Source organism: Cyanistes caeruleus, chromosome 6 (genome assembly GCF_971803275.1).
Source record: "Cyanistes caeruleus chromosome 6, bCyaCae1.hap1.1, whole genome shotgun sequence".
Taxonomy (NCBI): domain Eukaryota; kingdom Metazoa; phylum Chordata; class Aves; order Passeriformes; family Paridae; genus Cyanistes; species Cyanistes caeruleus.
Genome location: NC_141706.1, coordinates 65,135,542 through 65,162,321, shown reverse-complemented (window position 1 = coordinate 65,162,321; position 26,780 = coordinate 65,135,542). Strand labels below are relative to the sequence as shown.

General features: G+C 48.4%; 1 protein-coding gene and 1 long non-coding RNA gene across 3 annotated transcripts in view; both read left to right on the top strand.

The window, feature by feature from the left end:
* The first annotated feature begins 780 nt into the window (after positions 1–780).
* On the top strand, positions 781–2,177 carry LOC147652785 (uncharacterized). The gene is made up of 2 exons (XR_015288386.1): positions 781–1,793; positions 1,889–2,177. It is a non-coding gene; the product is annotated as an uncharacterized LOC147652785 (long non-coding RNA).
* Positions 2,178–24,178: 22,001 nt separating this feature from the next.
* Positions 24,179–26,780, top strand: part of PELI2 (pellino E3 ubiquitin protein ligase family member 2) — a 63,016-nt gene continuing 60,414 nt past the window's right edge. The window contains exon 1 of one of the 2 annotated variants that reach the window (XM_086891978.1): positions 24,179–24,519. In XM_086891978.1, the coding sequence (XP_086748104.1) occupies positions 24,443–24,519 (77 nt within the window). In that variant the 5' untranslated portion in view covers positions 24,179–24,442. The remainder of the gene's footprint in view (positions 24,520–26,780) is intronic. The other variant, XM_086891977.1, reaches the window with a different exon arrangement.

The following is a 26,780-nucleotide window of genomic DNA, read 5'->3' as shown; positions in this document are numbered from 1 at the left end:
GGCACAACAAGCACATTTGAACAAATAATATCCAACAACACAGGTCGACAGAATTGCTTTCAAATACTGCATGTTGGGTTATCACCCAGGGAACTTTCTGCCTGATTAAAAATAATTATTGCTGGCATTAAATCTGTTCAGAATTACTCAGCGCAATTCGTCTCCTACCGCACGCCGCTACCATATGCCTGGTCTGTTGAGTGAAAAATGTCTCTTTTATTCAGATAAATAATGCTTTGTAAATATTTAGAGATGAATGTTCTGGATGAGTGAGCGGCTATTTTTTTCCTGATGATAAATATGTGCAAATGAGCTTGTTTTTGGCGGTGGCTCCATTTGAGGCAGGCACTATATGGGGCCAGATTAATCCCTGTGTGAGCATGCAGGGGCTGTGCCAGGATGGGGACAGCAGAAGGGTCACAGAATCATGAAAGAGCTTGGGTTAAAAGCCATCTCCTTCCAAAATTACTGCAATGAGCAGATACCTTCCACTATCCCAGGCTGCTCCACACCCTCTCCAGCCTGGCCTGGAACACTGTCAGTGATCCAGGGGCAGCCACAGCTTCTCTGGGCACCCTGTGCCGGGGCCTCACCACCCTCACATCCAAGAATTCCTTCCCAATATCTCACCTAACCTGGTCTTCTGGCAGTTTGAAGCCATTGCCCCTTGTCCTGTCCCTCTGTCCCTTGCCCCAAGTCCCTCTCCAGCTCTCCTGGGGCCCCTTTAGGCCCTGGAAGGGGCTCTGAGCTCTCCTTAGAGAACTCTTTCTCTCTCTCCAGGTGAACTCCTCACCTCTCCCAGCCTGGCCCCAGAGCAGAGGAGCTCCAGACCTTGAAGCAGCTTCATGGCCTCCTCTGGACTGGCTCAGACAGGTCCGTGTCCTTCAGTCAGGGGTCCCAGAGTGGGATGAAGCACTGCAGGTGGGGTCTCATGAGAATGAAATAGAGGGGAAGAATCCCCTCCTTCACCTGCTGCCTGAACTGCTTTGGATGCAGCCCAGGACACATTTGGCATTCTGGGCTGCCAGTGCACATTGCCAGGTGATGTCCAGCCTTTCATCCCCCAGCACCCCAAATCTTTCTTGGCAGAGCTGCTTTCAATCCCTTCAACCCTCAGCTTGTAACACCGAGGCTTGCCCCAATCCAGGTGCAGAACGTTGCTCTTGGTCACTTCTGCTGCTGAGCAAGCGAGGAGAAAACTTTAAAATATTTAAATTCTATTAAGATACCTGCAATTCCTTCCAGCCAAACACAGTAGGTACCTGGATGCTGGGCAAATGCCACGAATTTCCCTTGTTCAGGCTGCTGAAGTCTCAGGAGGATCCATGGGATGTGGGCAAAAGTACATGAGATGGATCCCACATTGTGTCTGGCTCCCCAATATACCTGGGAGGAGGGTTTGTTTAAGAAATAGGATATATTAGTGTCACTCTTGGCATGCCCAGACTCCTGTCTGGTGCTGACAGAGGCACGTGGGACTGGATGGGATGGTAGATTATAGCTCCTGGAGCCGTGTGATGGCAGTGGAGCTGACGCTTTGCATCTTTCCCCTTTTACACTTCAAAAGTGCTGCAGGGAAAACGCTCATCTCCGTGCCAAAAAACGTATTTGCTGAGCACATACAACCTCCAGGACAGCTGCTCTGGCTGGGTCCTGGTGATTCATGGAGAGGGAACACGGCTGTTGGAGGGTGCACAGAATATTTAAAGCAATGCAGTTTTCACATGTTTTGTCCAGAGGCGTTAAAGGAGATGAAATCTCTCCCACAGGCGAAGTAACGGGCTCTGCGAGAGGTGAGAGTTCAGCCAGACACATCCCCTCCCAAAATGCCTCCCAGGGAGTGGAGGTGTTGGAGGGCACGTCCAAAAGATGAATTTCTTTCCCTCAGGATATGCACAGGAAGAGGGATGCAAATCCCAGGCCTCCAGGTCTGCCACCTCTTCACCTCCTTCACCTCTTTCTCCCAGGCAAATTCCAAGTGGCTGGAGATCCTGGCTCGTGCTGCCGGCCTCAGCGAACACCCTCTGGATGTATTTGCTCTGCATTCCATTAAAACACGGAGGCAAACAACGGGCATTAATGAATTCCTTCGTTTATGATGACAATACGTTTTTGAGTCCTTCTATTGATTTGCCGAGCAAGCTGATAAAAAGAGCAAACCTTGCATATTTACCGCCCCGAGCCTAAGTGTGATGTCTGAATCAACAGAGCCTGTTTGCTTTTCAAAATTCAAATGAGGACAAAAATAATCTCCTTTTCAGGAGGCCCCTGCAGGAAGGGTTTTGCCAAACTCACTCAAAGAGATGTCACAGCTTGAGGCCAGCCTGAAGGGCCTGCTTGGTGTAACTGGGATTTCCCTGAGCTTTGGGGTCTGTACTGATGCACACAGGGGCAGATGCTGGGTCAAGCTGTGATAACTGGAAACCAGAGCAAAAAAGCTTTTGACAGTCAGCTGAGTCATCAAGTCCACGTGGTTAATTAGGCATAGTTCCTAATCAAAGTCATTATTTACCTTGGAAAGCAGGAGACTGGGCTGCTCAAGCCATTGCTGAGTGCGGGGCTGGGCTCTGATGTGTGTTCTAGGGAGGACAGTGGGAAACGGAGGCACATGGTTGCTTTGGGTGTATGGAGACAGGAAAAAAAACATGAAACAAAGAAATTGGAGCGACTGGGAGGGTCAGTGTCACCTCTGGTGCTCTGGGTTTCTTCCACACTGCCCCATGTTCAGTGGGAGCTGCAGGATGGAGAGGGATGAGCTGTGTGATCAAAACCACCCTGCTCAGATTAACTACAAAAGAAAAACAAACCAAAAAAAACAAACAGGATTAAATAATTTCCTTTCTCTCTCTGGAATATTGGAGACCACAGGCCATGCTTCTGCCTCCGTGCTCGCCCTGAGAGCAGATGGAGCAAACCCATCCTTTGCTTTCCATGCCAAAATGCAGCAGCATGCCCAAGCCTGGACCAAAGAGGCTATTACAAAGGCAAGTCAAAGCCTTGATTTAAACCAGCTTGTTCAAATATTTTCATGCTCCTTGTGGTTGGATTCCAGACTTTTACTCCCTGATTACTTTAGCCTGGAAAAAAAAAAGGGAGAAAAGAAAGGCCTGATTCAGTGATGAGGGCATGGCACTGCTGAGCACAGGGTGCTACAGTTTCCCCAGGAATTCTTTCAGGTCTCAGAATGCCCTGAAGTAAATAAAAACAACTAAAGATTGCTAAAGATTGAGGGAGATAGCTTCACTCATCTCAACAAGTTATAGGATGTTTTCTGGGAGAGCAAAGTTTAGGAGATGCTCCATATACACTATTAACAGTTGTGGTTATTAATGAATATCCTGGGCTTTTGGCACCATCAAATTGTTTTTGTTCAGGATCCTGAAGGGGCTTTAGGTTTCCTGGATACCCCATTGAGTATTTTTTGTTCCTCTGAAGTGGCAGCTGTGGGAGGCCAGGGGAGGCTCTGGGGCTGTGCTGGCTCCATCACTCACTCCAGCTTCCCTCACAAATTATTTATGGTCATTACTGGCTTCTCATTCTTGGTGTCATGGAGATGCTCCACAAGCAAAAACCTTCCAGTGAACTCATCTTGATGTCCAGACTCATTTATTTTTATTTGCTTTTTCTGCAGCCAGGAATGTGCTTGCAGGATCCCCTTCAGAAGTCAGAAGCTTTGACATCCAGGGGGGACACTGGAAGGTCTCCCCCATACCCTACATGTGACAGGCACTTGTGTCACTTGTGTCCTGGCTCCCTTTGTTGGAGAGTTTAGGCCTGGAAATCCCCTCATGGCCACAATCATCTCTCCAAGGCCACAGAGTAGGCACAGGATCAATGTTTTTTGTTTTTGTTTCTGCAGAAGACGATTTTTAGGAGGAAGGAAGCAGCTGATGGTGGTGTGTGCTCTTCCCGAACAAAGATAAAGAAGGGTGCTCCAAATAACTCTGTTCTTGCTGGCAAGGGGTATTTTTAACCAGTAACACGACACAAAAATAACACAGATGGCTGGAAACAAAAAGGAATGGCTGCTTTGCCGGGAGAGGAGCCTGCTCTGGTTCACGGGGAAGGCAAGAAACATTTATTTTGCAGCCTTCTCCCAGCTCCCCATTAGCCATGCCATCCCCAGGAGGTGTTACCCATGGTATTTGCATGGACATGGGGGATGATTTTAAATGGCTGCTATAAAGTAATAAAGGTTGAAAGGTCAGGCTTGCATATAAACAGCTCCCAGGAGCCTGTTTTTAACACCCTGGCCATGCCCTGAGCCAGGAAAGAATTGGTCAACTTTATGGGCTCCTTCCTCCAGAGATACTTTGGACATCTGGGTGCTCTGGTTAATGCTGTCAAAAGGCAGAAAATCCAGCTCTGACTCAGTGCCAAACCAAGAAATAACCTTTTTCTACCACTCCTGCCTGCAGCCCTCCTTCCCCCCTGTGCTGCAAGGCCAAGACTCCCCTGGACCATGCTGGGAGAGGGGCTGAGCCAGCCCGAGGCAGAGAGAAAGCTCTGCCACGTCCTTTAGGGAGTCTGGGATTTTCTAGCTCTGATGAGAGCCTTCATGGCTTTGGGGCAATTTTTGTACATGCTTGACAGCTGTTTTTTTCCCATAGTAAAGAGCAGGAAATGAGCTGGGGTAAGGATGGGATGTGCAGCATGTGGGGGAAGTTTTGGAAAGCGGCTCAGACCCCAGGGCTACGCAAGGCATGCAGAGGCTGCTGGGGATGTTGATATTCAGGTGGAAAAGCGGGAGTATCCCCTTGCAGGTACACGCCCACACATGCAGAGGGGAAATTAAGGTTCTCTAGTGCTTGTCAGAGCATCGTTTGGGGAGAGCAGTCAGGAAAAGGAGCACTTGTGGAGGAAAATCGCGGTCTGTGCTCATGGAGCAGCCCCAAGGCTCCAGTGTCTCCAGCCCCTCTCTCCGTGGTGCTGTGATGTGAGTCAGGTCCTTCCCTCTGCCTTCTCCTCCGGGATGAGTAATGGAGCTGGGATGACCTTTAATGTGTCCTGGGGTCTCTCCCAGCTCCTTATTTCACGTGTTTTATCATCAGGGATGAGGATGGAGCAAAAGTGCAGGGGTGTGAGATGTGGAGACGTCTGCTGGGGGTTCCAAGGAGACCCCCCGAGAAATGCTCTCAGTTCGTACAGCAGCATCTGCATTCTGTGGGGAGGGAGACCCGTAACTCAGCTTTCCTCAAACTGCAGCAACCCCCAGTAAATCTTATTTGTGTTTTAAGGCTTAAAAGGGAGCCTTTGCCGCAGTGTTGCAGCACCTGGAGGGAGCCCAGCTGATCCAGGTGCCGGGGCTGTGCCTGGAATGGGGTGTCTGTCTGCAGCTTGGCCCTGGAGCAACCCAAAGGCAGCCAAAATTCAGAGTGAGGAGCAACAGGCACCTTTCTGGCTCAGAACCCCTCGCTTTTCTCAGTGCTTTGTCGGACAGGTTGATTGCACAGAACTGTAGAATCATTTAGGTTGGAAAAGACCCTTAAGGTCACCCAGACAATTGTTCACCCAGCACTGCCCACCCCACCGCTCACCCATGACCCCAAGGGCCACGTTTCTGCCTCCATTTGTTGGTACAATGGCTTGAAGAAGTGAGCCCTGGCCCCTGACTGGGGTGCAAATAATGACCTCAAGCATGATGGGCTGAGTCTGGTGGGTGCTGAAATTTCCATAAATAAATCATTTACTGTGGGAGAGGGGAGTGGCACTCATACCAAGCCCTCTCCTTTTCAGGCTTACACGTAAATTGCATGGTGTGATTTTTAGGGTTGTCCTGTGCCAGGAGCTGGACTTGAATGACCCTTGTGGGTCCCTTCCAAGTGAGGATATTCTGGGATTCTGTGATAAAGAATCTTTTCCCCATAACCAGTGTGCCAGAATTGCTCTCAGGTTGGTGAATCAGAAGCGAGCAATTTATGTCAAGATTTCCCCTCTCTTGCAAATTATAACCTACTATATTGTCATTATAGGATTATGATTATGTCTAATAAGCAGGAATTTTGGGTGCTGGCAGCTCTTTAAATTTCACTGCAGTGATTTCTTTGCCTGTCCCGAGGCAGAGGCAGGCGGCAAAGTCACGCAGATGGAGAGGGCTCTGTGGTGACCCAAGATGAGGTGGGGTTTGGAGGTCAGGATGAAAGGAACCATTGTGGGGGCTTGTCTGCTGCCCAGCACGTGAAGGACCTGGTGTTCAGCAGGGCTCATCATGTGTCAGCTCTGAGCACAATTGCTGACCTTTGATTTTGAGACCCAGGGGTTTATTTGATCCCAGGGGTGATGCTCAGCCCATGGAACAGCCCAGGGATGCTTCAGGCTTTGAAGCTGTGGGGTTTGGCAGAAGTGAGTGATCATTCAAGGCAGCACAAGGCCTGGGTCAGGGAAGGTTTAGGGTGGAAATTAGGAAAAGATTCTTCATCCAGAGCGTGGTTGAGGACTGGAACAGGATTCCCACGGCAGAGATTGTGGCATGAAACCTGTCAGAGTCCTAGAAGTGTTTGGACAGTTCTCTCAGATACATGGTGTGACTTTTGGGGTTGTCCTGTGCAGGGCCAGGAGTTGGACTTGGTGATCCTTGTGGGTCCTTTTCAACCCAGGATATTCCATGATTCTATGATTCTGTATTTTAGAGAAGCCTTTTGAGCACCTGGGCTAATTCAATTCCTCTGCTACCTGCAAAATAGTCCTGCATGGGGTATTTAATTGTATTATTAATTTCTCATAGGTACTGAGCAGTTTCAAAAGATGAAATCTCAAAACACCAATGTCAAATTAAAAAAAAAAAAAAAAGGTGAATGGTTTCTGTGATCTGCTGATCTTTCCAATGTCAGTCTTAAGATTTTGGGGGCCTTGGTGTAGACTTTAATAATTGCAGTTGGTAAGGCTGGATTTAAAGGGCTATTATCGGTATATTAAATTTCTGGTATTCAGTTATGTGTCATTTGTATGAAAATTGGAGCCACCTTCTCCCTCAGATCTCCTGCTAATAGTGTTGTTTTAATTTAGGCTTGTTAATGGGCCATGTAATTTGAGGACAAACCCCTGTGTTTGAAGCGCTCCCAATCACTTCAAGTCCCTCATCAGCACTCAGGACTTTCCTGGTATTGCAGAAGGAGGCAGATGGAAAACACAGGGGCCTCCAGAGGCAAACTACAGGTGGATATCTCCCCCTCCAAGAAGAGTTATGTACATGTACATGTGAGTGCCCAGGATATCAGGGATCTGCTCTTGCCCCATCCCTGGAAGTGTCCAAGGCCAGGTTGGACAGGGCTTGGAGAAACCTGGGATAATGGGAGGTGTCCCATGGCAGGGGGTTGGAATGAGATAGGCTTTAATCCCCATCCAATCCAAACCATTCTGTGATTCTATGAAGACATGGAATGTCTTTGGGAAGGTTTTTCTCCTTGTAGGAACAGCCTTCAGACACAACAGTGCTGGGATAAATTGTTGGGACATGGGATCCAGGTATCATGCCCAGCTCAGCAGCTGATGCTCCAGCTAGGAATTCTTCTCCAAGATTTCATCTCCTGGGATTTTCCTTCCACTGCCTCACTAATGGTCTGCTGGGCTCTTTCAGCACCAGGAGGAGGAGGAGATGGAGGAAGACTGTCACAGAGCACTTGCTCTTCTGAGGATTTTACAGCACCCATGTCTGCTCCTGAGCTGCTCACCACATCCTTCTCCTCTGCAGCAGGGTCTCATGTCCCATCCCATTTCCCCACCACAGTTCCTACCTCACTCTTGGAAGGGAGTTTCTACATCTCCTGGGGCTTTAATTCATCCACCTCTCACCATGCAAGACACAAGAGCATCATTAAACACATGAACATATCTCTGATAATTTACGGTCCAGCTTGGGAACTCCCTGGCTTCTGGATGCTGCTAAGTGGTTCTGCAAGTGAAATAAATATAATCCCTTCAGGATTTGAGCTGATAGCTTTATTTTAGGCATTTTTTCCCAAGGGGAAAACGTAGAATCTACATTTTAATTCTTCGCTGGTACCTGCTCCTCCTGAAAAATGTTGCTGAACCGAGTCACGAGGAGAAGGAATGTGTCTAGGTGCAGTCAGTTGCCACCACCTGGGATTTATGCCATGGAAAACACCATTCCATCAGGACATAGCTGCCGTGGGCACCTCATCAGCATGATGGGAAGTTGCATTTATCCTGTTGTGTGGATGCAGAATGGGCACCTCCACGATAAATCCAGTGCCAATGCCTCACTGGAGAATTTTGTGCCTGTGGTGGTAGGAGGAATTTCATTAACACGAACTTCAGAGGGATCCTGCCAGCCAGAAGACAAATGCAGCAGCACTATCATCATCTATCAAATGGAGAATGACCTTTGCTATCCATTAGGATGAAATGAAAAGCTTTGGGCTTTAACTTGGTTGAAATGCACAGGGCTGTCTTTTTAGATTCTGGAGCTGGCAGATTGCTGAGATTAATCAAATTGTGCATTTTGCAAGTGCTTAAGCAGTATTGTTATGTAACTGCATCTCTTCATGGCTTCAAGACAGAAAGCAGAATAATTACACCGAGCTGGGCTGTGGAATCATCCTGCTGTGGTCAACAGCTGAGGAGGCAGGAGGGGTTTGGAGCCCAGTGCCAACCCCATGTTCTTACATCTTGAATTCAGCTTTTTTTGCTGGTCAGAATTAAATATGTGGGTCTCTAAGGCTGTGTGTGTGCCCAGCAGGGCTCAGCTGAAGGACATGGGTGCATCTCATTGTGATCTATCCTAAATCTCCCCACAAAAAGGGGGTGTGGGAGGGGGTTTGTGGGTTTTTCGGGTATTTCAATTTGAAAAATGCTGATGTACCAAGGAAATGTAGCCGTGTTGAAAAGAGGGAGAAGAGAGAATTGCTCTGTTGACATTGGCCATCAGAAAGGGAACCCAGAGAAGGAAGCAGGGCCTGGTGGGGGTCTGTGCCTCTGGGGTGGCCAGGGAATGGGCTGGATGCCAGTGAAGAACATGCCTAGAAAACCCTCTTTCCACCAGCTATTTAATCAAGAGAGCTCTGAGGTCTCAAGGTCCCTCCTTGTCTCTGAGACAACACTAATTCAGCCGTTCCCTAAGAGAAGGAATTTCCCAGATCATCATGTCCAAGGTGTTGTAGCCTCGGTGTCCCAATGGAGATCATCCAGTGGTGTCCCTCAAGGGATGGTATTGGGACTGGTTGGAGCTGGATGATCTTTAAAGGTCCCTGACAGCCCAGAACACTCCATGGTTGTAAATCCTCACAAACCTTCCTGAGCTCCTCGGCCTCCATTGTGCATATCCTGCACACTCCTTGTGTGTTTCTTCCTCTCTCTTTCTCCTCTCAAGCTCTTTCCTGCTTTTCTCCTGGGCACAATGAAGCCCACCTCCATCCTGGTGCTGTGTGAGCTGATAATTTGGGACCATCTGTGTCATGGGCAACTCTTGGTGCTGCCATATTAAAGATGAATCTATTTTTCTGCATAACTTCTCCAGTATTTCAATTTTCTTGGCAATTCTTGTGCAGACAGTTCTGCCAAGCCATGCAGGCAAGGCAGTCAGATGGGAACTGATACCTTCTTGTCTTCACCTGAGAGCTGCACCCAACTCTGCATCCCCGGATTTTTGAACGTTGCTGCTCCATGGGAAGTCGGATCCTACTGTACAGCCAAATCCCATTCCCAGCTGACTTGAGCAAAAGCAGGAAACTCCTGGAGCATGCAAAACAAACCCCAAAAGTCTGTGCAGCTGTGTGAATCAGGCTGGATGGAGTCAGTCTGAGGTCTCGCCTTACATCCCTGGTTAGAAAAACTGCTGTGTTTAGAGGTTGCAACCTCACCTGTATTTATTTCACTGTCAGTCTAAGCAGATGCTTTACTTAAGCCTATAAATACCTTTTTTTTTTTGCCTGCTTAAAGTATCTGCTTATTTACAAACAGAAATTAAATCCCGTTTAGAGGATATGATGTAACAGGGTCTTATACTGAAATAACGACAAGCTCTGGGTTCCAGCTGGTGTAGCTCAGCTGGTAGATAAGACCATAATACTACTACATATAGACAAGCCTAGAAACAAACATATATTCTTGTAGCTCCAGTGCAAAAGGCAAGAAAAAGTGATGATGAGGAGAGCTGGAGTCTTGTAAATCAACGAAGCACCATTGGCTGATCTGACAGGAGTTGAACAAAGAGGAGCTGATACCTCAGTGGAAATCAATCCTTTAATGGACACTTTCCCTTGTCTGTTCCTGGAGCTGATGCAAGTCTCTGGGAGGATCTAAAATGATTAACTGGAAATACATTCTTGTTTGAGCAGGGTCTTTGGGAAGAGTCTCTTTAACTCAGGTTGTGTGGACTTTCAGTTTGATGGTGACATCAGATAAATCACCTCTCAGGTGATTTATCCTGGATCCTGGATTTCTGTTATACCAAATCTGGAAGAACTTCCTCATGGAAAGGGTTGTTAAGCATTGTAATGGAGTGCCTGGGGAGGTGATGGAGATTCCTGGAGATGTCCAAGGAACTACTGGACGTGACATTTAGTGCTCTGGTCTGGGTGACAAGGTGGTGACACTCACAGGTTGGACTCGATGTCAGAGGTCTTTTCCAACCTAAATGATTTTGTGATTCTGTGATATAGGATGTGCTATTTACGTCTGTGTGCTGGTAATAAACAAGTTTGCATGACTCAGTCACAAATCCATATGTAAAAGCCATTTCCAGTATGGTCTGTCAATACCTGGAGGAGCTGCGTGGCACCGGATCCACGTCCTGCTCGGACCCTGCTCTCCCCTGGGAATGCCTCTGCTCTGAGAAACTGAGCTAGGAACCTTGAATGGGAACCAGTGACTAAATATTAACTCAGCAAAAACAAAGACCCCATTTAGATGTAAATGGAACTGCGGGGAGAGAGGGGGAAGCGGGGGAGAAGAAGGAAGGAAACAGAAATACATAAAATAGGAGTCTACAAGCAGAATTATTTCTTTGCAGGTTCTGTTTTCCAGACTTCCCTTGGTGAGTTATCAGTGCCACTCCACATATTTGTGCAGGGTGGAACTGGATGATCTTTAAGGTCTCTTCCAACCCAAACCATCCCATATTTCTGTGATTGCAGATCTGAGCACGGACATCAGCACTGGGCTGCTCCTGAGTTAGAGCAAGGGGAAGGTGTAGCAGGAAAACCCTGCAAATCTAACAGAGCAGTTTCCTCTTTGCCAGTAACACCTTGCTGGGAAATGTCAACACTTCAGCATTGGCAAAGCAGGGTCTGTCAGACCTCTCTGCACCAACACTAATTGCTTTTAGTGGTGAGGCTGCTCAGCTCAGCCACAAACCCAGGTGCCTCTGGCCCCACCTCAGCTCCTCTGTCATCAGCCTGTCCTTGAAAAGCAAGCTGTCCATCGGTGCCACCCATCTGCCTTCCTTTGGGTGGGGAGCTGTCACCCCTGGGTCTGCGAGTTTGCAGCTGCAGAAAAGGCTGCAGCAAGCTGGAGATCAGATGTGAAAAGGCAGAGCTCGTTTGTCTCCCTGAACAGCAGAATGAGTGCTCAGGATGTGCAAAATGAGGTTAAAACAATGTAATATATATCGTTCCAGCTTTTTTTCCTCTCTTGTATTGGTGTCACTGACAGTAACTGACCAAGACAGAGAGGAGATCTGGGAGAGAAGGGAAACTGCACACTCAAGGTCAATGTTTTTTCTGAGCTCCAGTGGGAAAATAAAGAGCAAAAAGTCAAACTTCTGCCACAAAACCCCAAGGCCATGTGGCAAATTTACACCTCTAAAAGGGGTTTCTCCACTGCTGCTCACACCAGTCCAAATGTTGGCATCACACCTGTGCTTGCCCAGCTGGCTTGGCTGCAGGTGTGAGGAGTTACCTGTGTCCTACCCTTGACAAGCAGAAACACCCTCTTTTTCTGTCTTATTTTTTCCACTTGATGGGAAAATGGGGGCAAATCCGAGAGTCTGTCATCCAGGTGTGTGGGATTCAGCAGCTGCTCCACACTGGGGGCACCAACACAAGAAGAAGGTGTCCAAGAGCCCTGCCAAGGGACTCTGCTCTGTCTGGGCTCCCAGCAAACCTTGTTTATTCCCACCTTGAATTTTTCCTGCGGATGGAGAGCACACTATCCTTGGAGACACAACCCAGAGCTGTGTTTGCAAATTGAAATCCTGGGCCCTGCATGCTTCCTGGGAATCACCAGATCGCTGCTGAACACTCACAGCACGCTGCCCTTCACAGGGGCACGTCTGCAGAGGCTTTGCTGCTTGCAAGGGTCTCCTGCTCCACAGTGGGGGAAAGTGTGGTTTTCCTCTGTTGGTTTGTTATTTATTTAATTTTTTTTTTTTGTGAAAGGCTTTACAGGCTGGGATTTGGAAGCATTCCCAGTTTTTGAAAATAAAACTGTGAGTCTGTCTGTGAGCGTTGGAAGAGGAATCTCAGGAACGTGGGAGCGTTCTCCCTGGAGCCGCTCTGGAGTTTCTCCTCTCGTTGCTTCAAAATATTCCTAAGGCAGTGGCTGTTCTGCACATCCCCAGGTGCTGGAAACAAAGGAGAAGTGAGACTTACAGCAGGTTTGCTTGGCAAAAAATACAGGCCAGAATTAAAAGCAGGATTTGCCCCTGCTGTTAATTAAGAACCAAAAGAAGGAAATATCAAACTCTGATTCTGCACGAGTGAGGACAATGATGGAACAAATTCACCAGAGAAACTGTGAGTGCTTCAGTTCTGGAAGTGTTCAGACCTGGTTGGACAGGGCTTGGAGCAACCTGGGATAGTGAGAGGTGTCCCTGCCCATGGCAGGGGATGAGATGAGTTGATCTTTAATGTCCTTTCCAGCCCAAACCATTCTGTGACTGTGAGAAAACACCAGCAGTGCTCCCTGTGTCAGCAGCTGCAGTTTGTGAAAGACCCCCAGCACATCCTTTTTCCCCACTTTTCATGTCCCCACACAATGTCAGGATGCCTAAACAGCTTCCAGACTCAGATGGGACTTGAGGAAGCCAAGAGACATCCAAGGAGCTGAGATAAAAGGCTGCAGTTGTCTCCCAGGCTGTCTGTATTAAAACAAGAGACGTTCTGTGCTTGTTGTTCCCCATCCACATGAAGGATATGATGACTAATCATAAAATTTTACGGAACAAAAGCTCACGGGTATTTTATTTGCTTTTTTTGTGACTTAGGAGTCACAGACAGTTCAGGAATGTGATGAACCCTGAGAAGAAATTTTATCTTCTTAACCAAGGACTGGAGCCACGCAGTACCACCGGTGGGATAATCTATTTCCTCCAGGCTGCTGCCTTAAAAATGTCAAAAAGTAAAAAGGGATTTGAGTAAAAATAGAAAACAACATCCTGGATGATGGGGGAAGGCTTTGTGTCCGATGGGAAGCCAGGGAAGGCAGGAAGTCACCAGTCAAAGCCCAGCACTATCAGGGAGCCTGGCTCACATGGGAACCTGTGGGCTGGGATGGGAGGAGGGAGAACAAACCTTGTGGACAGTCAAAAATCCAACCTGGCTCTTATTCTGGGGTGGGAGAGGGAAAATGTGGGAGTTTCTGCTTGTTCTTGCTACTCTGCCATGTGTCATAGTGAGATGGGTGCCAGGGCTGGGTTGGCTCTTGTGGGGACAAAACACTTTCTGCTTCCCACGGCAGCATCAGTGTGAACAGAAAACCCTGGGATTTATTGCTCAAAGGCCATCCCAGCAAACAGGAGCTCTTGGAATTTCCATCAGAGCAGCAATGGATGGGCAGTGCCAGTGGGATGGAGATGTGGAGTCATGGAGAGCTGAGGGGTGGCCTGTTTCCAGGGCTTGGTGCTGAAATGTCATCTCGGTATAACTGAGTGAAGAAGACTCAGCCTGTCCTCTAACAGCAAATTAAACACAACTTTGTGGGTTTGGTGGTTTGCTGCCAAGTGCCAATACAGCTCCATACTAATGGCTTATGACAGGATTATTCACCCTGTTTTTGGCAGGAAGCAGCTCTTTGGCCTTAATCCTGCTTGTGGCTGAGGGAAGAAACCCAGCCTATCCCATGTATTTACCCATGGTGTAACTCCCAAATATTGCTTAAATCCCAAATTTTCAGAGAGGAGCGGAGCAGAATGACCCTGCATCAATCCAAAAATGCTTCCAGGAAGCAGAGAGAGGTGAGGAACCTTCATGCACATCCCAGGGTGAAGCTCAGTCTACCCCATGAACAGGAATTCCCCTGTGTAACTGTGGGCATCCATCCTCTCAGTAGAATGTATAAACATCACAATAAACATAAAAAGATAGAATATTTTATATCTATATAAAAATACAATAAGGAAAAATACATGTGTTAGATTGTTAAACCAACAGCTTCTAAAAATTTTTTAATACCAGTAGTGAGCTCAATATTTAAATGCCTGAAAGGGGGTAAAACCCCCAAACAATAGCATTGGAAATGGGAAAGGAAAAGGGATTTGAAGCAGTAGGTTTAGGAGGGAAAAGTACTCAGCACACTGGTCAAAACCTCTTTGGAGGGCATCTGGATGGAGGCTCCCACAGCATTAATCCTTTTTAAAATTCACAGGCTCCAGTCAGGGACCTCAGTGGTCACAGAGAATCTGTTTAAGTGAAAATCTCCAAATTACACAGCCAGCATCCCACCCTTCCCTGTGCTTGCAGGGATGAGAGACCGGCCAGAGAGGCTACAAGGGCTTGATTTTGGGAAAAGCTGAGTTGTCAGCACTGGCAGCTGAGTTTCACTGAGCTGAACTGGCAGCATCACTGGAAATAAAAGCAGGGATTTTTAAGATTATTTTTTCCCTTTTGAGAATTTTCAAAATTTCTCCCTGATTATGGAAGTTTTGGCTGGGTGTGTGAGGATTTGCTGGTGTGGGCAGCAGGGCTGGGCTGCTGTGGGGGCTGTAGGACTGGTCAGGGCTGGGGGTAGGACAAAGACACGTGTGTGCAAACCACCAAAACCTCCAGGAAAAACGAGGACAGGCTTGAATTTTCATAAGGAGGTCAGCACAGCCATGGCTTTGTGCTTCCCACGGACCTGCGGACAATGTCCCTTCTCACTGTTACACATTTGCAAAGAGGAGGAGGGGAAAGAATAAAAGTCAAACTTTGTCTCCTTGCCTTGCCCGTGCCAGCCATGCCCTGTGGGCACAGAGGAGGTGACAGGGTGGCCAGGGTGGAGGTGACACCCCAAGCTGCCATCGCACAGACAGGAGGAGAATTTTGGGAGGTAGAAATGTTTATCTTCACGCTGGAAACTGTGTGGATTAACCAGGAGTCAAAGCATGAATAGCTAACTACAGGGAGAGAGAAAAAAAAAAATAACTAAAGAACCCTAAAGCCCTCAGGACGCTTCAGTCTGCTTTAAAGTTCTCATGTGGCACAAAACAGAGACATCTGGACTTTTTCTGTGTTTCCTTATCTTCCCCAAAACAGAGGAGCATTTACTCACATGCACACAACATTTGTGAGAGGATCCAGGCACAGACAACGCTGAAATATTTAAATGTAGCACCACGCTCAGTCAATGACCTTTGCATAATTAGCAGCTCTTTCTCTTTCTGATCATGGAAATGGCCTGTGGCTTCTGCCTTTGTGTTGCCTGCTATAGTCTCCATATGCTCCATTTGCATCCTGGAATTATCGATCGCCCTGCATCTCTAAATGTAAAGATTTATAAGCAGCCGTGGCAGGGTTGGGGATCCCAGGTGGGAGGGTTGAGGTCACCGAGGCTTTGGCTGCTGCAGATGGGACGAGCAGAGGGTTTGGCTGTGTAGGGCCTCGCTAATGAGTTGCAGGTTGGGTCAGTTCTTGGATTGGGAGGTTTCCTGTGGCTCTGTTCCCACCTCTTCCCCAAAATCAGGCCAACAAAACACAAAATAAATGAAATAATACATAAAATGAATCTTATGGAATGAAAAATTTTGGGGCAAGGCCAGGTTGGATGGGGCTTGGAACAACCTGGGATAGTGAAAGGTGTCCCTGCCCATGGCAGAGGGCTGGAACAAGATGGGCTTTAAGGTCCCTTCCAACAAAAGCCATTCCACATCCCTGTGATTTTGCCACCACCAAATTTGGATTTATAAGGTTGCTTTTCCTTTCCTGGATTTGATTTCCTTGGATTTGACTAAAACATCTGACCCTAGATCTCCTTCACCCCAGAAGGCAGATGGTGATTTTTATTAGCAAGTGGTTTCCTGTTCTTTTGATTCCTTCCATAATGTATTTTCTGTTGCTGGGGTTGGATGTACTCTCTGTATATGATTGCTAACCCTTAGCAATGAATTCACGTTGATTTTCTTTCAGCTCAAAGGCTTTTCTCATTCATCTTCTGTCTCTTAATGGCAACAGCAGGTATGTGTGCGCTCTTTTTGTACCAAAAAAAAATGTATCACACACTTTCCACAGATTCTTCTGGTGTTTCCATACAAAATCTTCTCTTTAACAGAGCTGGTAAATCTCAGCCACGCGAGCGCCTTTTCCCTGCCCAAAAGGCGAGGAGCTCTCAGCCTCTTCCACGATAACCGGGCTCCTTTGTTAAGGAAAGGCATTATCTGATGAGGTACAAGGCATCTCCATCCCCTAGCGATTCCAGCAGCAATCAGGGCCGCACCAGGATTGTGTTTCTCAGCCATTACCTGATTGCTGTGCAGCATCTTTCCAGCCGTCCATCTCCTAAAGAGCCCATAATAAAGATAACTCGACCGGAATCCCAGCCGCTCCCGACAATAGCGAGCCTTTCAGCACCTAAAGATAATGACTTACTAATTACCCAGACGGAGGAGAAGTGACCATCTCTAAGCATCTCTGCAGAGCAGGCTCCCACAGCCGGCAGGAAGGCAGAGCTCCGGATTTTGGGAGCAGCGCGTTGATTTTACAGGATGCTGCAGGATGTCGCTCCTTCTGCCACATCCTCCTGACATCTGTGCTCGGATGGTGGTCGCTGCTTTTTGGTGGTGTGTTTCTTGTGGTTTTCTTCCTTCCTTCCTTTTTTTTTTTTTTTTCCCTCTTGCTCAGATTTCAAGGATTTTGGGGGCTGTGGCATTTTTTATTTATTTATTTATTTTAAGGTTTTTTTTTCCCTGAGTTTATGCACTGGATAGCTGAAGGCAGCCTGGAAGCCTGCCAGGGGCACCTGGCAATGCCTCAGTAAATTATAGCAGTGAAAAAAATGTCAGATGCTGGGAGGGAGCTATAAGGCTTTACTGGTGTATACACTTTGGAGGCCAAATGCTGTTTTTCTAACATATTCAGGTATGACCTGGCATCTCTTTACCCTAACAAGATGTGGAGGAGGAAATGATGAATTGCCAGGTCTTGCTGCCCACGAAGATAGAACTCCCAAGTTGTTGCTAACCACAGAATGGACTCACAGAGTAGTTTGGGCTGGAAGGGACCCTTAAAGATCATCTTGTCTAAGCCATCTCCAAGAAGAAGCAACATCTTCAACTAGAGCAGGTTGCTCAGGGCCCTGTCCAACCTCTGCCTTGAATGTTTTCAGTGATGGTCACTCACCACCTCTTTGGTCAACCTGTTCAGTGCTCCATCTCCCCTGTCATAAAACCTTCCTCAAAGAACACCAAGACCCCACAGTCCTTTCTGTCCCACCAAGATCTCACAGTCCTTTCTGTCCCACCAAGATCTCACAGTCCTTTCTGTCCCACCAAGATCCCACAGTCCTTTCTGTCCCACCAAGATCTCACAGTCCTTTCTGTCCCACCAAGATCCCACAGTCCTTTCTGTCCCACCAAGATCTCACAGTCCTTTCTGTCCCACCAAGATCTCACAGTCCTTTCTGTCCCACCAAGATCCCACAGTCCTTTCTGTCCCACCAACACTCTGTCCCCAGAGCGTTTTCCCCCTCTTCCAAAATCTGTGCTGCAAAGATTGCCCAAGGCAGTGAGGAGGAATTTGGGGAGACAAGGGGATGGGCTCCCACAGGCTCAGTGCTTTTAGCTGTGGAGCTGAATCCTGCTTGGGAGCAGCCTGGGCTGGATCACCCTGGAGATGTGGAGGAGGTTTCTGTAACCTGCTGATTATCTGCTGGCAGAAGGGGAGCTGGGGGAATGTCTCTGTTTCTAATACGTGATAATTTCTAAAATGCATTTCATTCTCTGTAGCAGAAATATGTGAAAGTGATGTTTGATTTTAAAATGGCTTTGTGGGTGTTCACACGTTGCCGGTGGGTGAGATATTTTGACATCTGCAGACTGGAGAAGTTTTGGGTCTGAGGTTCACGGTGCTGGTACTGATGGCTCCCATCATCCTGAAACTCCTCAAGCATCCCCTGAAAAGTGGATTTCTTGGATGATAAAAATTGTCTGTGTGATGCCAGCTTTTAGAGGGGGTTTTCAGGGATCAGTGCAATTGCACGACAAACCCTCACCAAAGGAGCCTCTCACACCAGTGCCAGGCTGAAACCACAAATCTGTGCTTTGCCAGAGCTCTGGTGCTTGGAAGGCAGATCTCCTCTCCTACCTCATATCCTGCAATGATTTGGGCATTCTCATTATGTCTGACTGGGGGAAGTCTGGTTGATTTATGGGATGGCTGAGTTTCTCTTTGTGGATGGAGACCCAGCCATCTGCTCTGGAAGCTGCTCCCCTGGGGGATGGGGACCGTCATTGCCAGGTTTGGCTCCTGCAGGAGAATGATGTGGTCTGAGCCCAGGGATCCATATCCACCAGCTTTGCCTGCTGGGATAAAGGTCAGAGCAGCAAAATTTCCCCTAAATTATGCACAAGTAAACTATAGGGAAACTGTGCTCATCTTTTGCATCCCACCACTGCATTCGTGTTAACTTTGCAATGGAGCCAAAATTTAAAAGGAAAAAGGGGCGACATCTTGAAGAGCAAAAGTCCATTCCCAAAACAGCAACTGGGATAGGATAGAGGGATGTGGTGATTTGAGAGAGGACTTGGCTCTGAGCTGCAAGGTCCTCAGCAGGAGCTGGAGGTGTGGCTGAAACCTCCCAGGAAAAGTGCAATAAAGGCAACACCGAGATTTGGGATGCCAGTGTTCTGATTTTGGCAGAAACACACAAAAGGTGTTTATTTTTATTCCCCCTTAGCTAACACAAGTCCTTCAGGAACTGAGCTGCAAAGTGAGTGCACAGTGCTGGGGTTCCAGGAAAGGGGGTGTGGTATGGAGCACAGGAAAAGGGATTCAGAACTTCCCTCTGGAATAACCCAGAAGACGTTCTGTGTTTTAGACTTAGGTCATTCTCTTCCAAGAGAAGGACCTGTAGTTCCTGCAACACCTGGGGACGCCTTTCTGGAATGACAATAGCTCAATTAGAGCCAGCCATTAGACAGATATGGCTAAGGTCATCTTGTATCTACTTTACTTGGATATTTTCTTGCTGGGTCCTTCTAGAACTCCTTGCAGTCAGCTTAAAATTTTTTTGGCTTGTCAGCAAACTTTCCCATTAGAAGTCAGCAGCCTGGCCAGGGCTCCACGATATCAAAATCCCAGCAATAACCTCTCCCCACTGTGAAAATGAAAACTGATTTCCAGCCTTTGGTTTCTCTTGTCTCAGCTGCTAATCCATGCAGCCTTTTCTTTATCTCATGCAACTTTTATCTCTTTGACAGCTCTTGTGGTGCCAAAGCTTTGCTGAACCCCAGGTATGTGATACACATGCAATCACCTCCTCCAACATATTCATTGATTGCTTTAAGGGGTGTGAATGTGGAATAAAATTTGACTTCTTTCTGCAGAAACTTCCTATTGCCCTTTCCCTGGTGTATCAGATCTTCCCAGTGAATCCCAGCTATCCATATTTACCTGAACTTCATTGTGTTTTCATTTGTGTAGTTCAGGTCAGACTTCAACTCTTAAAGTTTAAGTTCTTAAACTTGCTTCTTCAGTGGCAAGTTTGTTATTTCTCATCCTGCAGACAAATGCACATTTATAATAATATATCTATACAATGTTTTATAGAAAACAATTACACAAATACAATTATTTCCTATCATTGTATTTGAATCTCTTTCCAAGTCTTGGGCCAGTGATGTGTCACTCTGGAAATTTTTTCCTCTGGAAATTTACTTGATGATACTTATATTGAAGAAGCTCACCAGAGCCACTGCAGAAAAGGAAGGTTTTTCTGTGGGAGTCTCAAGCACAGACAACATGGGGAGCTCATTTACTCGACCCACCAGTGTTTTATTTCACCCCAATCTTTTCACTTGCACTGATTGCTGGTCCCAGTGAGTCCCTGGTCCACTTTCTGTCTCTGCTATGTTTTTCTGAGCATTTTCATGCCTCTGGTAAACTGCTTTGCAATATCTTCTCCACTTGCCTTGCTGTGGTTTTATATTTGCCAATGTTTGTGTTATATTCCATTTCCCTCATTTTTAACAGCTATCTTTTTTTGTTCCTAAAAGCCTTCCCCACTCTGCTACTTCACTTCTTTGCTTTTAAAAATTCCTTTAGGGTCTTTATTAAGGAGTGTTACATATTAAGCTGGAGCCTGTATCATATCTTTAAACTGCTGCCAGGGTATTTGAAAGTATTTTATCCTTTTAACTCTTCCACTTATTTTTTAATGCAATTCTCCTCTCTAAATTTTAGGTGGTACTATGAATCAAGAAGATTACATGCTCTGATGGAAAATTAAGACAATAGGAGAGATTCTCAAATGGAATAAGGAAAAGGAAATCTGTTTTAGCCTGACCTAAGTTAGGCACTGAGCCCTGAAAAATGGACTGAGAAGCTCACCCAAACATGCTAATCTTGGTATTGCATCATTATGAGCAATCACATCTTATTTTTCCTGTAATTTATTTATCAAATCTACTTTTAAAGCACCTGCTGCTCTTTCTTCTGCTATTTCTACTTGGTGGCTGCTTGAGACCCCCACTCATCTTCCAGCTGGAGACTTTCCAGCCTGAAAGGCGTCGCCTACCCAGGTGATACCTGCTTGATCCTAACCTTAGAGCTGAGTTTTTCTCCTTTCCTGGGGTTTATTCCCCTCCCTGGAGCACCAAATCCAGGTTGTTATGACCTCAGAGTTTAATTTTCCCATCCCAAACCATCCCTACTGATGGATGAACATAAACCTGATCCCAGTCGTGGAAACCTCTGTGTGAACAGCACCAGTGCAGGACTGGGAATGGAAACCTTTATCCCTGTTTCTGCTCCCATCACATGTGCCATGAGTTTCACGTGCAGTGTAAGCTGCAGGTGTGATCAGGGGCTCTTCAGGCTCAGAGGATCCTCAGGACGCTTTGGGTTGGAAGGGACCTTAAAAATTGTCCAGTCCCATCGCCTTTCCATGGTCAGGGACACCTTCCACTACCCCAGGGTGCTCCAAACCCCATCCAACCTGGCCTGGAACACTTCCAGGGGCACCCACAGCTTCTCTGGGCACCCTGTGCCAGGGCCTTACAACCCCCACAGGGAAGAATTTCTTCCCAATATCCCATCTAAATCTCCCCTCTTTTACTTTAAAAACCTCTTTCAGTACTTTTGAAGCCCATTCCCTAAGCCTCGATTCATGAAAGCACTGAAGTACACTCAGTCCAGCACATCTGGAAGTACTTTGCTGAATTAGAGCATTATTAATCTTCCTGCATTTAAAATAACTTTTTATTACATTTTAAAAATAAATGGGCATGTACTATTTCTTCATGTTTGGGATTTTTTTATTTTTTTTTTCAAACATTGATTTTTAATGCTTGCCTGGCTTGGGTGGATATTCCTCCACCCAGCCAAGCAGCTGCTCGTGCTAAACCTGGGAGCAAAATCCCTCTTTTAGTGTTGATGCAGCCTAGAAGGAGTTCCAAGTTATCTGTGACTCCCACTTTTAAGTGGAAAACAACCAAACCTCCCTTCACTGCCCTGAAAAGCCACCCTGAGACATCCCAAATCTGAAAAGGAAGGATGTTTTCAGCTGAAAAGTAGCAGAGTGCAGCTGTGGGTATATTTCTCAATTATTTCAATGGGTTTGGGGAAAAATGCCAGCCAAGTGTTGCTCGTACCAGTGGCAAAAGGAATTTTTTGGAGCTGGGGGAAATAGAGGGGCTGGGATTTGGGGCTGGGATCTGTGTGGGACAGGGAGCTGTGTAATGTGTGGCAGAGCTGCTGCCTCCTCCTGCCTCTGCTTCATTAGCCAAAACGTAGAAATTTTAAATATTAAACAATTCTAAGCAGGTTTCCAGTGCTGGCAGCTACTGGTCCTTGGGAACTGAAATGAGAAAACCTAAAATTTGGGAAGAAAAGGCTCAGCAGCCCTCAGAACACTTTGTGGGGCTGATCTTCCCTCAGCCTAAAACACCCCATGGGGAGAATGAAGAGATTGGACATGAACAAATGAAGCACAATTCCTAAGGAAAAAAAAAAAAAAAAAGAGAAAAAGAAAAAGGATCAGCTCAAGCTCAGGGTTTATGTCAGTCTCCCACCACAGGTACATGGCAGGTGAGAGCTCCTCACCCCAGCACAGCTCATCCACCTCCTACGAACACCACAGATGTAAATATTCCCCTGTGAATCCCTCTGGGATCTTTTTCCCCCCTGCACATTTATTTTTCAGCAATGCCAAGAAGAGCATTTTCTGTATTTAATAACTTTTTTTCAGCAGTGCATTTTCTGTAGTCACAGAGTGGGAGTCACTTCTGTGTTTAATGACAGCAGATGCACTGGTTTGGGTGCTAGGAAAAAAAAACATGCAGGATTGAGAAAAGGGTGCAGAGCTGCCCAACTTCCCCGTTTTCCAAAAAGAGCAGTGTCAGAAAATGAGGAAGTGGAAAAGAGGGGTAAAATCAGATTTCCAAGGTCTTTCCTCATCCCTCCATCCCCAGGTGGGAGAGTGAAAGATGCTCTATGTCCAGACACATCATGGACTTGTGGAATCCCATCCGAGCTGAGCTGCTCGGGAGCATTTTTTGGAAGAGTCCTGGAGTTTGTTAATGTCATGAAAAGCCAGGCTGCTGTGAAGGTCCTGCTTTCAGGGGAGAAATGCAGAAGTTGAAAGGGATACAGCCAGGAGCTTTGTTTTCCACACTGTTTTTGGGAACTTATTTGTTTCCTTTGACAGTGACTTACGGCCCGGCTTTCTTTTCTATTTTGTTAGAGCAATAAAGAAGATAAATCTGTAATAATTCAGCTCCCTGTCTTCAATAAAATCTTGTCTTCTTCACACAGCCCCTGGGAAGATCTCCATTTTGCAGCTCTTCGAGATTGGTTGTGTTTTTCCATTTCACCTCTTCACCAGAACGACAGAAAAATAATATTACTGGTAAAATTAATAGCTAAATACAATTTCTGGCAGAGGGAAAGCTTTCAGCAGGAGGAGCTGGATCCTGAGTGTGACTGTGCTGGCCCCAAGGGTTCTCTTAAGGAAAGGTGGATGTTCCCATTGCTCTTGTCTTTGATAATGGGTTGGAAACCTCAAATATCAGCTAATGAGAATTTCTGTCCTCAACATGGATTAACATCAAGCCAATCTTTGCTGGTTTTGGGCTTTAGTCAGGTGCAGAGGACAAAGGAGGAGGGGAGGGGATGGTGGTGGGGGAGACACCGAAGCAGAAAAAAACCCCTCGGAAGTCATAGAACGGGCTGGGCTGGGAAAGTCCTGACAGATTGCTAAAGAACAAAGGGGGTGAGGGCATTTCTGTCCCCTCAGAAGAAGACAGTGGACAGAAGAGGCTGGAATGAGGCTTCCATGGCTCCTGCCACCTCCAGGGATGGGAGGCAGGAGATGGGACAGGAGAGCACCAAGTCTGAGGGTGGCCCCATTGCTGACACCCCATGGAAGGTGTAGGGGGTGGATGGTGGCTGAGCCCGTCTCTCTGGGGCAGGAGGTGACCCGGGAGCTCTCCACAGATCTCCAAAGCCACGGGCCGCGGATTCAGAGCCCCCATCCCAGACAGGAGGCAACGCAGCCCCGCACTGACCCAAACCTGGGGCGGCCGGGGTCTGGAGACACCCGGGGGATCCGGGCACGCCCCGAGGGCAGGAGGAGATCTGGAACCCCTCAGGTGATGTGGAGCCCAGGGTGAGGTGACCCAGAGCCCCCCGCTCGGGACCCCTCGCTGACCCCGAGCCGCGGCCGCCGGTGCGCGGCCCCTTTAAGAGCGGCCGGGTCCCCTTTACTCTATGTTTACATAACACGGCCGGGCCGTACCACTGCCGCCTGTGCCGGGGGGGGGGGGCGCAGCGCGCGGGAGGGGGCGGAGCGCACCCGCGCCCAGCCCCTCCCCGTCCGCCGACTGTTAATAGGCGCGGGGAGGGCGGGGCCACTCGCAGCCTCGCGGGGGGAAACGGCGCCGGTTCGCTCCTCCCGACCCCCCGCCGCGGCGGGTTGGTCCGTTCCCCCCGTTGGCTCCGCCCCTGCCCCCCCCCTCGGTGTAGTGGCCGTTGCCGGTGGCCGGCGGCGCAGAGCGGAGCGGAGCCCGCTCGGGACGCGCCCCCGCGGCGGCGGCGGCTCTGACGGGGGCGGCCGGTGCTACCATAGCGGCGGCCCCATGTTTTCCCCTAGCCAGGAGGAGCTGTGCGCGCTGAACAAGGAGCCCGTCAAGTACGGGGAGCTGGTGGTGCTGGGGTGAGCGCTGGGCAGGGGCTCCGGGGAGGGGGGAGAAGCGCGGCGGTCCCGGGGCGGCGGGGGCTGCCCCGCTCCCAGCCTCCGGCTCAGCGCCGGCCGCGGCTCCGCGCTGCGAGGGAGCGCTCGGAGGTGAAGGGGGCGCGTGGCGCTTCCCGCCCGCCCGGCGGCCGAGTGCGCGGCGCGGCCGCTGCAGCCGGGGGGGTGATCCCGAGGCGAACACGGGGGGGTCCCGGTGCCCGAGGGGTGCAGGGAAGGATGGATGGGGGGTGTGGGGGGGTCCCGTTTAGTGAGGGATGTAGGGAGGGAAGGACGGGGTCATGCCGGTGCCTGAGAGGAGCGGGGAGCGGTGAAGGGGGGGAGGTCCCGGTGCGTGAGGGGGCGCGCGGTGCGGCCGTTGCGGGGACCCGGTGCCGGGGGGAGCGGGTAGGGATGGAACGGGGACCCGGTGCCCGAGAGGAGCAGGGAGGGAGAGATGCATGGGGGGTGGTCCCGGCGCCGGAGGGGGGATGGATGGATGGATGGATGGATGGATGGATGGATGGATGGATGGATGGATGGATGGAGGTCCCGGTGCCGGAGGGACAGACGGGCTGGCGGAGCGGGCTCCGGCCGCTCTCGGGCCCGGAGGTCGCGGCGGGGCTGGGGAAGAAACTTCTTGCGGGGCTGGAGGGTGCGGGGTTATGGCACACAAACCCCCCCGCTCCCCGCTGCGGGCCCCGTCCCTCCGCCGCTGCCTCCGGGAGACGGCGTCCTCCTTACAGATGGCAGGGAGATGACTTTGGAACGCGGGGCGGGAGGAGGGTGAAGCACTTATATTCAGATTCGTCGTGGAAATGTTTATTTTCTCGGCTTGATATGGATCTTAAAGTAATCCGCTTGGCATTACGCTGTTGCCCTGCTGTTAAAGCTCGCAGCCGCTCTGCTGAGCGCCGCGGAGGCAGATGAGGGAGAAGCGTCTGAGCCGTGCTTGCTGAGAGCCCTCGCGAACCTCAGAAGAGATGCTTAATTTTGGTAGTTTCATCCGTGGTAACGCATGGTTCATGGAGTAATTTCTCAGTGCTAAACACGACGGAAAGGTTTGGGAGCCAGCCGCGAAGCAGCACAGTCACAGCCTCCCCCAGAATCTGGTACATATTTGCTGCAAGGTCGTAGGAAAACCCTGTTGTGGTTTCTTAGGGATTTTTGTTTCGGTCCTTTCCTAAAGAGCCGCGCTCACCTTTGGGGAATAACTGTTTTAAAAAGAGCAGTCCAGGCTGGGTACTCGTATCCAGTCGTGCACCTTTTTTTTCCTTAAGGGATGCTGAATGTTTCCTGTCATGAGACTGGGGCAAGATGCAGTTACCGTGGAATAAAACACAGCTGCTCTCGTGAACGTGGCGTAGCCGTTACTTGAAATCCTTGAATTTAAGTCCCTTGATTCGTGAGAAATACCCATATCTCACTAAATTTAATAAAGAAACGTTCTTACTGTTTCATTTGTGGAAATGGAGGGTGAGCTCAGCTGTGCAACACTGTCTCTGACAATAAAGTCGTAGTATAATGCAGAATCTTTAATTAAATTAGAGTGCATAAATTGATGTTGTGCTGCAGAGGCTCTTTGTGCACAGCTGGAAGCGTTTTTCTTTCTGTTGCTTTACTATTTTTAGCAGCAGTTGAAAGTACAGAAGTATGAAATGCTTTGGCTCTGATCTTAACCTGGCAAAGTCTGGTGCGCTTTGCCTTTAATATGGGGACGCATTGATCTCAGCTTATCGGTTCTGCTGGGCTCTTGATCTCCACTGTGTGTGTGTGTTGAAGCACGCCAATAAAATCTAAATAAAACGTGTATGGCTGAGTTTAGGTCCTGTTTGAGTTTCAGCCGTTCTCTAAAACTACTGAGGTTGCATCTTGTAGGTGTAGGATGTACAGAAAATGCGAACAGATCTGTCCTTGCAGTGCAGCCAGGGACAAGAAGTGCAGAGGGGCTGAGTCTCTCTGGTCACGCTGTCTCTGTGGCTGCGCTCAAACAATGGGGCTGTCACCGCTCACACAATGTGATGTAGGGCTAGGTGGACGTGATGGAAGCACTCCAGGAAATCTCATGACTTCAGTCACTGTATTTTTAATTTTTAGACCGAAGGTTGTTGTTTTAAGAGCCCTTTGCCACTACAGGAGCTCGTTACTCCTATCAGGGGTGTCTTAAATGTTCTTTGTAGCGCCACAGATAATGCAAACATCCCTCTCTTTTCTAATCTCATGACTTCAGTCACTGTATTTTTAAT